The sequence below is a fragment of the Cyprinodon tularosa genome, unplaced genomic scaffold (genome assembly GCF_016077235.1).
Source record: "Cyprinodon tularosa strain WSP-4 unplaced genomic scaffold, ASM1607723v1 ctg453, whole genome shotgun sequence".
Lineage (NCBI taxonomy): Eukaryota > Metazoa > Chordata > Actinopteri > Cyprinodontiformes > Cyprinodontidae > Cyprinodon > Cyprinodon tularosa.
The window spans coordinates 335642-352490 of record NW_024039178.1 but is presented as its reverse complement, the minus strand read 5'-3'; the positions used below and the strand labels follow the sequence as shown (position 1 = coordinate 352490).

At 41.8% G+C, this 16849-nt stretch overlaps 2 protein-coding genes across 2 annotated transcripts in view; both read left to right on the top strand.

Moving 5' to 3' along the window:
• The first annotated feature begins 300 nt into the window (after positions 1-300).
• On the top strand, positions 301-5147 carry sra1 (steroid receptor RNA activator 1). The gene is made up of 6 exons (XM_038300703.1): positions 301-559; positions 3074-3187; positions 3272-3355; positions 3433-3587; positions 3822-3930; positions 4495-5147. Exons 1-6 carry the CDS (start codon positions 535-537, stop codon positions 4788-4790), a joined length of 783 nt encoding a protein of 260 aa, XP_038156631.1. The 5' UTR covers positions 301-534; the 3' UTR covers positions 4791-5147.
• Positions 5148-11155: 6008 nt separating this feature from the next.
• Positions 11156-16849, top strand: part of camk2a (calcium/calmodulin-dependent protein kinase II alpha) — a 39665-nt gene continuing 33971 nt past the window's right edge. Inside the window, exons 1-2 of the mRNA XM_038300702.1 lie at positions 11156-11441; positions 14806-14900. Of these exons, the coding sequence (XP_038156630.1) occupies positions 11380-11441; positions 14806-14900 (157 nt within the window). The 5' untranslated portion in view covers positions 11156-11379. The remainder of the gene's footprint in view (positions 11442-14805; positions 14901-16849) is intronic.

The following is a 16849-nucleotide window of genomic DNA, read 5'->3' as shown; positions in this document are numbered from 1 at the left end:
TTCAAATATAGTATTGTCGCTCCGTTATAATTTAACACAGATTTAACGCTTTAAGATTTGTTAAATGAAGAAAAGAATCACGATAAATGTCATGACATAGATAATTAATTAACTGTAACAACAGACGGATCGTGACCTAATCAAAAGTGGTTAAACGCCTGAATCGTTGTTTAACAAAAAGTAAAAGGTAGAACAATGAGATTAACATAACATTTAAACAATTAGGAGACTCTAATGTGTAAAAATAAACATCTTGATAGTTTCCGTTTGACGTCACCTGCTTTTATTTTGACAATCTATGCGGAAGTCATGATTACAATTATCTAGTCTAACTTATTCGTTTCGTCCAACTAACAGATGACTTCGTTTTGATTCAATGGGATTTAAAGAGATTATATTTAATTAAATCAAAGTTTAACTGAAGTTTTTCTGAATCTTTTATTCTGTAGATCTCTTCCGGTTAGCTTAGCCTGTAGTTTCGCTCAGCCTCTTCGGATCGGATCCGTGAAGAAGTGGCTTTTTAAAAGCTCCAACATGGAGGACATGTACGTTAAACCCGGTGAGTTACCTCAACTGAAGCCGAACTGACGGTGAGATCATTACCAGAACCAACCTGCAGGTTTTAAAGCAGAACAGAACTCTGTTAGCCAGCTGCTAACAGTCAGCGAGACAAACCCCGTTCAGAAATCTCTTAATTCAAAGTTCTCTACTCAGTCATAAAATACCCACTGGATTTATTGGGATTCAATCGGGCGCAGAGAAGTGATTTCTCTAAAGTATTAAATTCGGCATAATGGTAACAGATCTAATTTAAACAATTTACTTGATAAATATCAGTAAACTATTGTTTACTGGTTCTGATGGAACCTTGGTGCTGATATTGTTTATTTTATTTTCCCGATTAATTTATAAAGGAATTATTTGAATGCGGTTTGTTCTAAAATAGAGAAATGATAGTTAGTAAGATTGAAATAGTTAATGTATAATATTATAAAAAGAAAATCTCAGGGTGAGGTCTTTGATCCTATTATGAAAAACTTGAATGGTGGTTTATCGTTTTAGCATATTTAAAGTATATCTTTCTGGCGTATACATATGTAATTGCAACACTAAACTATCTTTATTGGTAAGAGAGAGGATATTCCAGCATTTATTCTTATTTATTCTTTAACCCAGAGGTCTTCAACGGTTTCCAGGCCATGGATCCCCAAACTGATGGCGAGATGGAGCGGGGACCCCCTAATTATATATATATACACACACACATATATATATATATATATATATATATATATATATATATATATATATATATATATATATATTGTGTTATATCAAACTGGTCCTATAACCACTCTATTACAGATGTAATGTAACGAAAGTAATTTTGCCCTTGGATTATTAAGTATTTCTGATTCTGATTCCTGGTTGATGGGGCAGGTGTTGTGAATAAAACGGTGCCCAGCTTGAAAGAGCTCCTGTGTGTCGCTGAATGTGTGCATTGATGACTGAAAGACATCTTCTGCCTCCATTTATCTGTTTACTACAGTCTGTTGAATTCATGTTTATTTGGATTTAAAGACATTTAATTAGTGGAAAGAATTTGCCGGGGGGGGGGGGATAAAAAGAAGTCTAATCAACCAAAACTTTCGCGACCCGGATGCAGTACCTCCATGGACCCCCTGTTGAAGACCTCTGCTTTAACCCAAACTGCATTAACCATAAAACTGCACCAAAGGTTAGCAGAAGCAAAGACTGGATCAGATAAACCAGTGACTGAGGCTGATTAAAGAAGAGAGGATTTATGTTTGTGAAACGTTTTTTAGAAAAAGGAAAAAAAAACATGATATTGGCATGATATAAACATCAGCCTCTGTTTCAGTCACCATAGAAACATTCTCCCCAGAGCTAACCTCCTTTCTCTCCTCTCTGTCTGTGGTCACCTACACCTACAGGGATGGAAAGTAAAACAAATTATTTGTTTTTTACAATTCATTCTTTTGTTTTGCAACCTTTAAAGTAAGAAAGATTGGTTAGGTGGACATCATCAGTTATGAGAACAACTTACTGGATGACTTTTGGACCCTCTTTCTGTTCTCTGAGAAAGTTTTCTCAGAGGTTCCACTCTCAGAGCCGTTGGCTTCCACCCAATGGGTTAACGCAGGAGAGCGTCCACACCGTCCACCGAAGGCCTTCACTCTAGCCACCTGGTTCCACCTGGCGAGCGGAGCATCCTTGAAGCTTCCTAGAAGCGTGGTTAGTTGGACCTTCCTGTGAAGGAAGTGAAATATGTGAATGTAAATCCCTTATTGTCTCACAGTGGGGAAATTCACCCTTTGCATTTAAACATTCCCTTGGGGAGCAGTGTGGCACGTGGGGGGAGTGTGGGGTTAAGGGTGCTCAGAGACCCAGAGTGCAGGCTGTGGGGATCGAACTGGGTACTTGCAACCTTCTCAGAACACAAGCGCACTGCTCTAACCACTAGGCCAACCAGCTGGTCTATTCCTTATGCCTGATGCTTCAACTCCTCATCAATCTGGAGCAGAGCAGATCGTTCCCAGCAGGAAGTCTGTTGCTATAAAGCAAAGTGGAGTCTGTGGATTGTTAAAGTTGACACGTGCATGGCTGCTTTCCACTGTGGATCCCATTTTACTCTAAAACCTCCTTTGAATTGCTCTGGTGGAGTAGGGTGCTTGGCAGAATCTGCATCGTTAACATGTCCGGTGGAACCCTGGGGACAGCTTTTTGGTTCTCCACCACATCGGCCCCCATTGAGACGCCATGACAGACATCCCTTTGCAGGTCGTCTGTGGAGCTAAGCGGCAGCAGCAGCGGTACCGGCACTGACCCACTTTCTATGAGAAGAAGCTCTCAGCTCAGGAAGGATGTTCTCCATGTTTAGGTTCATGCCTGCAGGTCCAGTGAGGTTCCTCCTGGGTAGCGGGTGAACAGAAGACATGTCCTGTTGGTTGGGACGTCCCAGTGTCCTCATCCAGCATCGTTACCTGTCATTTAAGAATCTCCAGAATTTTTCCTCAACTCTGACTTTATTTCAATTATTTATGTTTCCAAGGCAACCAGGAGCGGGGCTGGAACGACCCCCCTCAGTTCTCCTATGGGCTGCAGATGGCCCGCGGACCTCCGAGGACTGCTTTGAACAAGAGAGCCGTCCCCGCGCTGAGCTCAGGTAGGCGGTCCGCCTGCTTCAGCCCACTGCCTCTGTTCAGTTATTCGGGAATAGAAAAAATAACTGCATTTGATTCTTCTCCAGGTGCAGAGGCATCGCCCACCGCTCCTTCCCCCTCCAGACCCATGGCCCCGCCCATGTGTGGAATAGCTCCGCCTCCTCTCCCAGGTTTGGCTCCAGGCTGTCTCAGAACTTACTCTCAGGTTTTTTCATAACCAAATAAAGGCTTTAACATATTCTTTCAGCTGGACCGCCCCCTGCTGGCCTGGCTACGCCTCCTATTCACGGGGGACCAATGAGATCACAGAGTGAGGCAGACGGCAGCCAATCAGAGCCGGATATAGAGGTTGTGATGTCGGTGTTGAACCGAGCACTGGATGCCTGTAGACAGAGTGTCAAAGTGAGTTCATACCAGCAGGGCACAGCATCACCAATGACTGGTAGACATGTTGAATAAAAGAGTAAAAGAGAAATAATTAAACTTTTAAGAAATCAGTTACTTTATTTCAAGGAGCTTGTTATTTTATAGAGTGGGAGCCGCTGATTTAAATCATCAGTTTCCAGTCATTTAGAGTTTTATTTGGCCTGATAGAACAGACAACAGTAACCTGTTTAAACCTCCTGGTCCTGACAGGTTCAGGTGTGTAATGAAGTGGCCAAGAGGCTCCGCCTCTTGGAGGACAGTTGGAGGTCAGGGAAACTCAGCCTCCCCGTCACCAGGCGCATGGAAACGCTGAGCCAAGGTAACCAGGTCCCTGTCTGAAAGCCGGAACATCTGTCTGACTGAACATCTGTCTGACTGACGGAACATGGGACGATTAGGGAGTGGGAAATAATCAATTTGGCGATATTCTGATTTTCAGCTGTCCAATATAATATTGAACTTTCAGTTCAAATATAAGTTTGTTAAAAAGAAAAATATATTTATATATCTAAATCAATAAGGGAAAAGGGACTTCCTCTGCACCGCCACCCTGGTAGATAGTTCCTTGGAGCACTTTTACTGTGCACCGCAGCACCATTTCTGTAGTTGAGGTGTTCACGGTAGAAGATGTGGACTTATTCAAATCCCAAACAACATGGATTCTAATGATTATATACAGCTCTTGCTTTATTATCTATACATTTCACTTTGGTAGCTGGGAAAATATTGCAACATATATTTCAAAGTCATTATAATATCGTAATGTGACCCAAGTATCGTTAGATGTATCACATTAAAAACTCACCCCTAGTGAACAACTGTCCATCTGAACATCTCTGTCTGTTTGAACATCTGTCTGACTGAACATCTGTCTGTCTTCCAGCGCTGCAGTCAGGTCGTTGGGACTCAGCCGATGAGCTCCATCGCTCTCTGATGGTTGACCATGTGACTGAGGTCAGCCAATGGATGGTCGGCGTGAAAAGGCTCATTGCTGAAACCAGAAATCTGAGTCCAGAACATCTAAAACCACTTCAGAGCTCAGCAGAACCAGTCCAGGAGTCCACCAGAGGTGTTGAGGACTCTGTAGAACCAGACCAGGACACTGAAGCAGAACAAGGCCCTGAAGAAATGGACCTCCACCCTGTGGAACCAGTCCAGGACCTGGTATCCCAGTCCTGAGTGTCCCAGAGGTTCTTTTGTTGGACTTTAGTTAAACCTGATGAGGATTTCAATGCGATTCTTAAGAAGTTCTATTCCAGACCAGTTCTGGATCATGAAGCTGTTCTGTTTCTCTGAGTGGTTGGGCTACCAGTTCCCCTTTGGTTCTGTTGAGCTGGTTTCGACTCAGGGCTGGTGTTCCTACTGTTGGCATGAAGGGTTTTGGTCCTGTCTGGTCCTCCTTTTAGAACTGGATTCTCCTGACTGAAGACCCAGTCAGAACACCTGGTACCGCGGGCTATAGTTCTGGCTGAAAACACTCCTTTGGTCAGAAACACGATCTCTAGAATCTTTTGAATAAATTCATAATGAACAGAACCTGGTTTCTTTCTTTAACTCAGGAATGGCTCTAGATCCCTTAGACCTGGTCCCATCTCTAAAAGATTAAAACTCCTATTTTAAATCTGTCAGATTTAATCTACTGTCAGATTACTGCGAGATTAAACCTAGTATCAGGTTAAACTCTCAAGATTATGTCTCCTACATTCACATTAAATCTCCTACTCTCAGATTAAACCTCTTATTGTCAGATAAATCCTCCTACTGTCAGATTAAATCTTTCAAAAGTAATCTACTGTCAGACTAAAACTATCAGATTAAACCTCCGACAATCAGAATAAATCTGCTTCTAGATAAAATCTACTGTGAGAATAAACCTAGTATCAGTCGATCCGCTGCTGTTTGCTGAATTATTGGGCCTCATGCAACATTTTTCTATTCTTGTCTTAAATTTCTCGTCCTTTTTCTCCTACCAACGCCCCAAATCAGATTCAGTAAATGTTTTAGCTTCAGTAAATGACAAACGTGATGCGGTCAACCTGTGTTCTGAAATGTAAATCTGCATAGTTACCGCCTGATGATGCCATATAAGGATACGACTTCCCACGCTGTCAGAAGGTGCTCATTCATGGATTTGAAGATGAAGAAGAAAAAAGGATCAGAGATGAAGGTTCTGCTGACTGAGAACAGAGCAGCGGAATTGAAGGACCAGAAAAATCGGCACAGCTGATTTCAATTGAAAGCTGATTAACAGGCTTTTGCTCTACCTCAGTCATTATAATCAGCTGTGCTAAAGCAGGGAAACCTCTAAAACCTGCAGGACAGCGGCCCTCAAGGACCGAGTTTGGGGATGCCTGGATTAAACTCTCTAATCTGATGAATTCAGACCCAAACGTCCACATTAAGTGTAATAACAAAACCATTAGCTGCCGTGGAGGGAAATGAATGAAAGTCTGAACGTTAGAGGAGCTTTGCTGAACTTTTATCCATTTTCTGTTCCAGATGTTATTTCAATAGTAGCTTGATCTCACATAGAATCACTGACTGTTCTTTCTTTGGATAAAGTGACAAGAAGTTAAACCAGAGTCTCCTGGATACCGACATGCCAGCAGCAGGTGATGTGACCCATAGTTCTGTCATCAGCTAATAAAAATGTCATTTATAATTGCAGAGCTGCATAATATATAGTGATGCAGGCTAATAAAATGGAAAAAAAAATTCTAAGTAACAAAAATTGTGGTCATTTAGTGAAAAAATAGGTCTTGATAACAGCTGAGCGATTGATAAAGTTCCCTTGTCAGTCTGAGGCACTTGGAAAAATTAGTTCCTACCTGAGAAAAAATTAGATATAGTAGAAAAATTGAGAATTTTTTTCTCCTAAACCACTTCTACGAACATTTAGGAATGAAATTGTTCTTGGATGAGAACTATTGAATCTGTGATCGACCTCATGGTCTGATGAGAAAAACTCCAGCCCTACATTTAGCCGGATTGCTGATTCCCATCTTGAGGAAGCAGCACTTCTGGAGCCTGGGTTGGTCTTTATGGAATGGATGAGGCCTGGATTCTCTGATCAGGCTAAAAGAAGTCTGACTTCATCTCTAATTCTGGAATTTTCTGAATTCAGCCCTGGTTTGTAAAATTCCAACAACAACAACATAATCCGGACCAAGCAGCTAAGCAGCCTAAGGCAGTTTTTAATCCAACTCCTGTTTCTGCCTCCATTATCCTGAGGCTGCAGACTGGTTGTAGTACTAGCATCAAGCCAGCAGGTGTCAGCAGAGACTTTTGGAGGTTCTGTCTGATTCTTGGACTAACTAGGCTGATCTTTGACAGATGACTTTAAAAAAAAGCCACAGATTTGTTTATAAAATATTTCCTTCATGAAGTGAAAAAATACAGCCTGTATCTGTCTGATAAAGGAATCATACCCTGGTAACTGTTTACTCAGAGCCTGTCTGGCAGCAAGTATGATCTTCAAAAACAGTACATGTTCTGATTTAAACAGCTTCAGATGAAGAATAAAATATCTGTCACCCAACAGTCTGGAAGGGTTGCATAACCTTTTCTGGTTCTTGGGGAAACCAGTTCGGAACCACAGTCAGATCCAATATTCACACTCAAAAAAGGCATGGAACAGTGGAGAATCTTCCTAGGAGAAACCCAGATCAACCACTTGTCCAGGAGGTTCCATCAGAACTCCAGCACCTGGAGGACCTCCTGTCTTCAGTAAAACCAGGAATCTTGAAGAAGAACGTCCAACCAACAGATTAGACTCTCTTTGGATCTACAAGGTGTTGATCCGAAGCATAGAACCAGGTCCAGCTCTGAGTAATCAGAAGAATGTTAGAGTGGCCTAGTTAAAGTCTAGTGGAGGACCGTAAAAGAAGGATGAAGCTTGATAACCTTCCTTTGTATCTGAATTAAAACTCATAATCCAAGCAGAGTGTGTCCAAAGACCACCACAGTGAATACAAAGACATTAAGGGGTTGATTACTTTTAGGTCCATGTATTTTTGGAGAAATCTTCCTCTCTAGTGATTGAGGCAATTTAAACATTTAAATATCGTCCTGGGCTCTTCAGGGTTCCTTTATCTGATGCCAAATTTTTTTGTTATATCTGAGATAAAACCACAAGTTCTGATGGGGGTGAAAACTTTTCACAGCGCTGCAGCTCCAGTCCCTTTGAACGACCCGGCAGACTTCATTTAGACGTCATCCTGGATCGGATGATCCCCTTTCCTGGAACGGACAGTTGGGATGCAGAACCTCTGGCTGCAGAGGCGTCATCTGGACCTAGAGGAAGTCCATTCATCTGGCAGGTTTCTGTTCATCAGCCAGTCCTCCCAGTGCTCCTATACAAGTGCTGTGTTTTCAGAGAAAAGTTTGACTTCAGGCTGAACTTTGCTGACTGGGCCACAATCCTCCTCCTCCTCCTCTTCATCTCTGGAGATCCAGGGAGGAGGAGGAGGAGGAGGGCGTGAAACAGGAAGCCAAGCAGAAAGAAAAATGACAGAAAGACGGAGAGAAAGAAAGGAGTGAATCCCAGCAGAGTGGCTAAAAATAAACCGAAGGAAAGAAGAAAACACTGCAGCCGCACAGAGATCTGGACCAATCCAGAAACTCATCCTTCTCAATGGATTCCGAAGCAGATTATTCACAGCTGGACCACAATCTGATCTACTGCTAATCCAGAACCAGAACCCCTAAAGGAGATTATTCAGAACTGATTCAGAACTGATTTCATGAATACCAGGGGCCACAAACAGTCAGGAACAAAAATATACCAGGGACCACCAACAGTCAGGGGCCAATACGTACCAGGGGCCACAGACATTAAGATGCCAAACTGTATCAGAGGTCACACATAGTCAAGGGCAAAAATGTAACAGAGGCCACAAATAGCCAGTTGCCAAAATGTACCATGGGCAACAAAAAGTCAGGGGGACAAAATGTATCAGGGGCCACAAAAAGTCAGGGGGACAAAATGTACCAGGGGCCACAAAAAGTCAGGGGGCCAAAATGTATCAGGGACCACTAACAATTAGACGCCAAAATGTACCAGGAGCCACAAACAGTCAGGGGAACAAAATGTACCAGAGGCCTTAACAGCCAGGGGAACAAAATGAGCCAGAGACCTCAAACAGTCAGGGGCCTAAGAATACCAGGGGCCTCAAACAGTTATATGTTAGATAAAACTGCTCATTTTAACTCAGCTACATTATCACTTTTTTGCAAGGAGCTCTGAGGACCGGGCCTTTACTGCAATAGTACAACTTGTTGAAGTGTTTTCAATGATCTACAACAGAGGTCTTCAACATTTTCCAGGCCAAGGACCCCCAAAATGATGGCTAGATGGAGCGTGGACCCCCTATTTATATATACTGTAGGAAATTTTGTTATATCAAACTGGTCCTATTGTAACTCTATTACAATAGGACCAGAAGTAATGTAATGAAAGTAAAGTCCAGGGATTATTAAAGTATTTCTGATTCTGATTCCTGGTTGATGGGACAGGTGTTGTGAATGAAACGGTGCCCAGCTTGAAAGAGCTCTTGTGTGTCGCTCATGGGCGTAGGTTTGCATAGGGACCATAGGGACATGTCCCTACCAAAGTTTTGAACCGACCTAATTGTCCCTACCAATAATTGGATGTGAGGAACATGTTTATAATTTACAGCAGTAGTTATTGCAGCAGTGGCTTCTGTTCCTCTCGCAGCTCCTCTGCCTGGTCTCTCCTGTCCCTTTCATGCAGCAGCGCATGGAGCTGTGCTGCGCTGTTTAACGCCCCTCTCATTGGTTGTTCTGCCTTAAGTTCCGCCTTCTCTCTCTCTGATTGGCTGTTTTCTAGTCCGCGTGTGCTTGGAGCACAACATTGAAAATGTATTCACACTAGAATGCCGCGGTTACTACAATTAATATTAGGCTACAAAACTAGTCCCAAAAAAAAAAAAAAAAAAAAAAAAAAATGAATATCATGTACACTAAAAAACAAAAATCTTTTTTTTTCTTTTATAAAACGAAATATTCTGAGTCAGCCAGGAGTTCTGAAGACTGCTGGAAAAATGGGCAAATTAAGGCTGTAAGCCATGGCAGGATAATTCTCCCATACACAGCCAACTAAAAAAGAAAATGTGAGGGTTTCCATTTTACCGATATTAAGTTGATATTACTGTTTTCATTTTTTTGTTTTTATTTTTACAATTTTGATATAATAACTGATCTAAGTGGGTTGCTCTGTGGGGAAAGGCACATTTTACATTTATATTACTGTATGTTTTAAAGTCTCTATACTCCAGTTAATGATGAATCACTTACTAAATTAGTTGACGATTATTGAAATAATCAATTAATATGATTCATTTTTTTCAGCCCCAGATAAAATACATGAAATGGGCTACACAGAGTAACTACAGTCCAGATGTTCAACTTTTATAGTGAAGTTAATATTTTAATGAATGTATTATTTTGCTTGATACAGAGAGAGAATAGTAGGTACAAATATTAGAGTGGGGTTTAACTCTGCACAATTCTATATCTTCAAAAGAAAATACTGTATTTACCTTCTCTCTTAGGCGTTCAAATGAAACCGTTTTCAAAGTGGAAAACAGTCCTAATTCCACATTCATCAGAGCCGGTGATACTTCAAACATTGATAAACAGCATCTAATGAGTCTAGAGCTTATAACATTTTTATTAATGGAGCAAAATGTTGCTTTTCTCTTTTAACAATGAATTCCTCTTATAAGTACAGATACTCACATCAAGCATAAAAAAGGGCATGCATATTGCATAGCACCGATTACACCAGACCAATAGTGTCCCCACCAAAGTTCAAATCAAACCTACGCCCTTGGTGTCGCTGAATGTGTGCATTGATGACTGAAAGACATCTTCTGCCTCCATTTATCTGTTTACTACAGTGCGTTAAAGTCATGTGAATGTTTATTTAAAGACATTTTAATTAGTGGAAAAATTGCAGGGGGAATATAAAGAAACAATTCTAATCAACCAAAACTTTTGCGACCCCCCAAGCAGTACCTCTGTGGACCCCATAGGGGTCGCGGACCCCCTGTTGAAGATCTACGATCTACAATAAAATTTTTCTTCCATTTAGGATTATTAAAGTACTTTTGAAATGACAGTACAGACTGTAGTACCAGCTTTAGTACCAGTACTTGTACCAGTGCTTGTGTACTCAAAGAAGTACTGACCAAATCAACTGTTGTATGAGTTGTGGTACCAGAATGGTGACTGTGGTACTTAGTAGGACCAAAACTGTGTTCAACATTGCTGATGGTATAGATAGCAGTATCAGCAGTGGTAGAGTGCTGCTGGCTGTAGTAAGTCTGTAGTATCAGTTTTAGTGTGTGTAGTACCATGTTTTAAACTGTAGTACTGGCATTCTGTGGTCTTCTTTCTGATTGGTTCACTGCTGTCAGATCAGGATGCAGTTTCCATGGTGACGCTGTGTGTGTCTCTCCCAGCCTGTGATTGGCTGATGATGGAGTGGGCCAGCGGGCCAAGCCTCTGAAAGCTTCGGCGTCTCACTTTCTGTTGCATTTCAGCTCAGAGAGACGAAGAGACGCTCCTCTTCCTCACTGCTCTCTCCCTCCATCTTCCTCCTACTCCTCCTCCTCCTATTCCACTTTGCTGGCTCTCCTCTTCCTCCTCCTCCTCAGACAGACGGACTGGTCCAACTCCTCACCTTCATCGCTTCAACCATCATCATCTTCAGAGGAAGAAGACAGGGAGCCCCCTGACCCTCGCCATGGCAACGGTCATCAGCACGCGGTTCTCTGATGAGTACCAGCTTTACGAGGAGCTGGGGAAGTAAGTACCACCATCAGCATCCTCCTCATCATCACTGACATCAAACTTTTTTACTGCAATTTTTTTTCATTTTAATTATTTAATTATTTTAATTATTATTTATAGAAAAGCTAAACGTTCAAAAATGTTTTTAATTAAGTGACGTGATTTTTATTCTCCTAAAACTGAAAGATAGTAATAATTTACATGATCATGGTATTAGTAAAAACCTTTACTTTTGATTGAAACAAATAGTTGTTTATCTTTAATAAATAATAAACAGACAGCCTGATGGGCAACATTAGATCAATAAAAGCATTAGCAGCAAGTGTACCTGCTGTGAGTAAAAGAAGGATTATCATAGATTAACATCAATTAGATCAGGTATGATGATCCACTAAAGATCATTAAAGTTTCTATCAGCTATAGATCATAATCCATTAGATGATTTGTAGATCAGCTATAGATTACTGATTAGCTGCAGGATAAACACATCCCTGGATGGATGGAGGGAAGAGTGAAGCACCTTTCTGACCCCGTCCCACTCACCACCACCCACACACACTCACACACACACACAGTAACACACACTTAATGCCAGGTCTGTTACATAATGTGATGTGGGTGGCAGAATGCAGCTTTCAGAAGAAACAGAACGCTTTCTGCTCAAACTCTGCTGCACTTCCTCAAGAAAAACCACCGACACTCAGTGTCTTCAGTCAGACTTCATCAGTCATTTACTGACCGATTTCGTTCACTGATCCAGAACAGATGCAGGAAAAAAACAGTTTGATGTTCATGTAGATGATCATGATGTGATCCACAGACACTCTCGCTCATTCACCTCAGCTCATCCTTATGAATTATAAAATGAAGGTAGCTAAGATGAGATCTGGACTGTCTAATCGGTGGTTTTTCAGACTCTGTCCTCAGGACCCACCATCCTCCATGTTTAGGTGTTTCCCTGCCTCCACACACCTGACCTACATCAGTGGGTGATTAGCAGGCCCTGGTGGCTGCTGAGTAGGAGGAGAACAATCATTAGATGAAGGTGTGCTGCAGCAGAGACACATTTGGAACATCCAGGACATTAGGTCCTAAGAACTTAGAGGGAAACCACTAGTCTAGACTTTCCCCAGGAGGAAAACAACTCAGTCAGCCTCCAACCTTCCAGGTGTGAACATCCCAGAAGATTTATCCAGCTTCATCCTGACTCTAAAGGCCTCGTGTAACAGGTTAAGAGCTGAAAGTCATGGCCTTGTGCCAGTCTGTTAGGAGGGGTTCAAAGAGAAAACCTCTTCTCTCTAGACCCGAGATGGCAGCAGGGGTTAGGTTCGAGACATCTTGGATGATGTCTTCTGGACGACTGAGGCCAGTGGGGATGTTTTACCATAAAGTAGAGAGTCATGGTTGGAGGAAACCAAATCCGCACAGACACCTGCGGAGTAAAAAATTTTGAGATTTGTCTGTTTTTAGCCTCACAGGCTCCAAACGAAGGTGATGAGAGATAAGAATGAGTTCACACAGCCTCCTTCATGGCATGACGGGGAGGACTGTTGTTTTGAGAAGATCCATCTGACCAGTGAAAGATATCTGAATCTATCAGGGAATGGTGTTGATGAACTCAAGTTGTTTTTCCTCCAAATGTTCGTGCGTGTGAAAGTTCTTTATGTAGGGGTGGGATAGTTCCAAGGGAGAGTGTGTGTATTGGGAGTTGCTGTATAAATGTATGTACTGAGCTTGCCTCACTCAGAGCTCTATCTCTCTGTCTGAGGACGTTAAATAAATCTGAACATTCTCTTACAAGAGTCTCAGCTTCCTCCTCACACACCTCAGAACAGTTCTGAAGCACGGTGGTGGAGGAATGACTGAGGACACCTTCTACTCTGCTAGGGTAATGAGTCAGTCTCTGCAGGCCTGCTCTGGTTTCAGGACTGGATGTCCTGGAAGTAATGCTGTGGTAACAGAAATGTCATTAAGTCATTAAGTAAGCAGTCTGCTTTGTTTAAGCAGCCTGGTGTATGTGAGGAGCACCATTTTTTGAGCACATCATGAGGTGATACATCGGTAGCAGAGACAGATCTTTTGGATCAAGGAATCCGGTTCAGATCATCCTGTGGGATGTAAAGCCGGATTAGCTTTGGACGCTATCTGTCCAACTACAGACCAGAGGTCTCCTTTCTGAAGGCTGCATTCCCACTAAATGGGGCCTTTAACTTTTTAAGAAAATTGCCCATGTATACGCTCATTTTGGAGGCGGGGGACAACTGGTGACAGATGGTGAGAAAGAGAAGTGAGGCTGCATTACATGATTGGTCTCAGAACTCCGTATCAAACTTTAATACTAACTTCATTGAAAACCCCAGATTGATGTATGTTTACACTTGTAAGCCAAAACTAGACCTGAGGACAGATTCCTCTCACCGAAGTTGAGCAGTTTAAACTTCCCACAGGTCAACAAACTAAGGTGTCAAGGTGTAAGGCGTTCTCAATGATTGGCTGTGACACCCTGAGTGATGCTGTAGGGTAGATGCCTTGGCTATACTGGAGGATGATGGAAATTGGAGGTTTAGGAAGGATTCACCAAGGTTCCCTGGCCCCTGATGATGACAGGCTTTATGAACCAATCAGACTCCATAGAACATGGCTGTGGATCTGCTCTGCTGAACGCCTCATCCCTGTTCATCACTGGTTTTGAATGAGAGAATGAATGAGTGAATGGCTTTAATTCAGACAATCAAGTAAATAAAAATGTAACACATGAGAACATTATGGACAATTAATGGTATATATAATTTTGTAATATGTATAATTTAGTGTTTATGTCTGAAAAGGGGAGTAAAGGAGTCAATCTTTATTAATTAGATCCTTTCAGCTTCCAACAGTCTATTACATCAACATTCATCCTAGTTCCTATTTACCTTACTAGTCCAAAAGTTTATCAAGTGAGCAAATAATTAGTTTATCCGCATAAATTAAATATATCACAGCCAATTCTGAGCTCCATACACTCTCTCTCTCTCTCTCTCTCTCTCTCTCTCTCTCTCTCTCTCTCTCTCTCTCTCTCTCTCTCTCTCTCTCTCTCTCTCTCTCTATATATATATATATATATATATATATATATATATATATATATATATATATATATATATATATATATATATATAAATTAATATAATGGTTATTATGATTATAGAATGGTCCTCTGGGAACCGTTAACCTTTCATGCCACATTTGGTTGTCATATTTCCTGTTCTGTTTGATCTTTTTCTTACTGCTCTATCTTTCTGATCGCTGAAAGTGCAAAGGTCTGTGTGAATTCAGGAAACTCTTATTGTGACAGTCTGGTCTGCGGTGCTAATTGGTTCCGCCTGCTCTCTTCCAGGGGAGCGTTTTCAGTGGTGCGTCGCTGTGTGAAGGTTCTGTCGGGTCAGGAGTACGCCGCCAAGATCATCAACACCAAGAAACTGTCTGCTCGAGGTGAGAGGCTGAGAACACGTGCCTGACATGATGGAGTCTCTCAGTTTAACACACAGTCCTCACACCTGCTGCTGAGCCACAACCTGTTGCTCCAGAACCAGCTGAACCTTTAGGAACTGGAACACCATTGGCTGACATGACTTATCCATGAGATAAGAAACGAACACAGTTAGTCAGAAGGAGCAGCTGCTCCTTCACCAACAGTGACCTAGGAGAACTTTCTACCTTGAAGAAAAAGTTGGAGGGAGAAGAGGATTCATGTAGGAGAGACATGGCAATTAGACCAATTAATGACCAGGTAGAACAATTAGAGACTTTAGACCATTCAGACCAGTCAGACCATTTAGACCTGCTGGGTAATTTAGAACAATTAGACAGTTGGACCAGTCAGTTGGACCAGTTAGACAAACTAGAGCACTTAAAACAACCAAACTACTTAAGCTAGTTAGACCAGTTAAATCAAAGGGATCTGAACTAGAACTTAAACTGTATCAACCAGCAGATAATCTTCAGGCCTTCACAGGGCTGACCCAAAAGGCCTGGTTCACTCGGACCTCTCTGCCGTCTAGGTTGAAGGGTCGGATTTATCTCCGTCCATTAGGTATTCCATCTAAACTGCCTCTGTGGCATGATGAGACGTCTTACCCACATGGTTCTCTTTGGTATTCTGGGTTCTAGATGGCTTAAACCGGGGTTTTAATGGAAATAGAGATCCAAAGGTTCTGAAGGTGTGAAATTGTTGCACATATGAGAAACCTAAAATAACTGAGCCTAGCAGAATTTTACCTGAACCAGATGTGGCAGACAAAGATCTGTCCCAGAGTCCATCAAGGTAGTTCCATTCTGGTGGACTTGATTGTTTCTGGGTTTTTCTCACAAGATGGTTTTAATTCATTTGGTTCAAAAAATCACTGCAACTGGGCCATACCACAACCGCGCTTGATCAACCAATTAATATCCTCCAACCAGTGAGCTGAGGGGAAATTAGCCAATCAGGGCGCTCCTAGTAAAGCAATTAAAATGAGAACATAGTCTAAATGGGCTGGCCCACTGATGAGTGGCCAGGGGTGGCCATAGCCACTCTTACCCAATCATTGGCCACCCCTGTGGCCACCCCTACCATTTTTCCCCCTCTAATAGCGGTGGCAGCAGTAAAACTCTCAAGTGAAATATTCATTTTAATTTTTCATATATTACTTACTGTTTTTTCATGTGTTCATAATTTCTTGACAACGAAAACACAGTGCTTAATTATTCACATCAATATACTAACATTAAAGAAGATAAGTAGAGAATTCATGCTCTTTTCAGAACTAGTTTTTGTGTTAAATAATGTGTCTCTGCAAGTCATCTAGGAGTCTTCAGTGAAATCATAGATAAATAACAATTTTGATAAAAACGTATTGAATAATCAATTTATGTAGATATTTGTAGTTGTAAATATCAATTTTATGCAGAATGATTATCGATAAAAGTAGGTAAGTAATGATAGTGGAAAAGATGCCCCAGAACTCAAACATGAAAGTATTGTATCCACTATACCTATTATCTAGAAAGCATGGATGTTTAAATATGTGCATTTATTTGTTAGCAAAGGCAGTAGGAAAGTATAGTTAGTCTTATCTTTGGCTTGAACGTGAGGTTCTGGCGCCTATCCACCTTCGGCCACCCCTCAGTGATCATTGGTATTGTCTGGCCACCCTTTTTTCTGGCTACGCCTCTGCCTCTGTCTCCAGAACCATACGCCAGTAAAGACACTAGGGATTATTTCCAGGAAGGTGGTTCTGAATGAGATCGTCCGTCCTGGGCGCATAGGATGATTGGACCAGGACCAGTCGGGTTCAGAGTTATTTGGTGGCCTTTAGCCTCGACTGAGGGAAAGATCTAGAGAAGGGGAGGTTCCTCAGTAGGTAGAGGTAAAAACAACGACCTTAGGCTGAGTCCGGCAA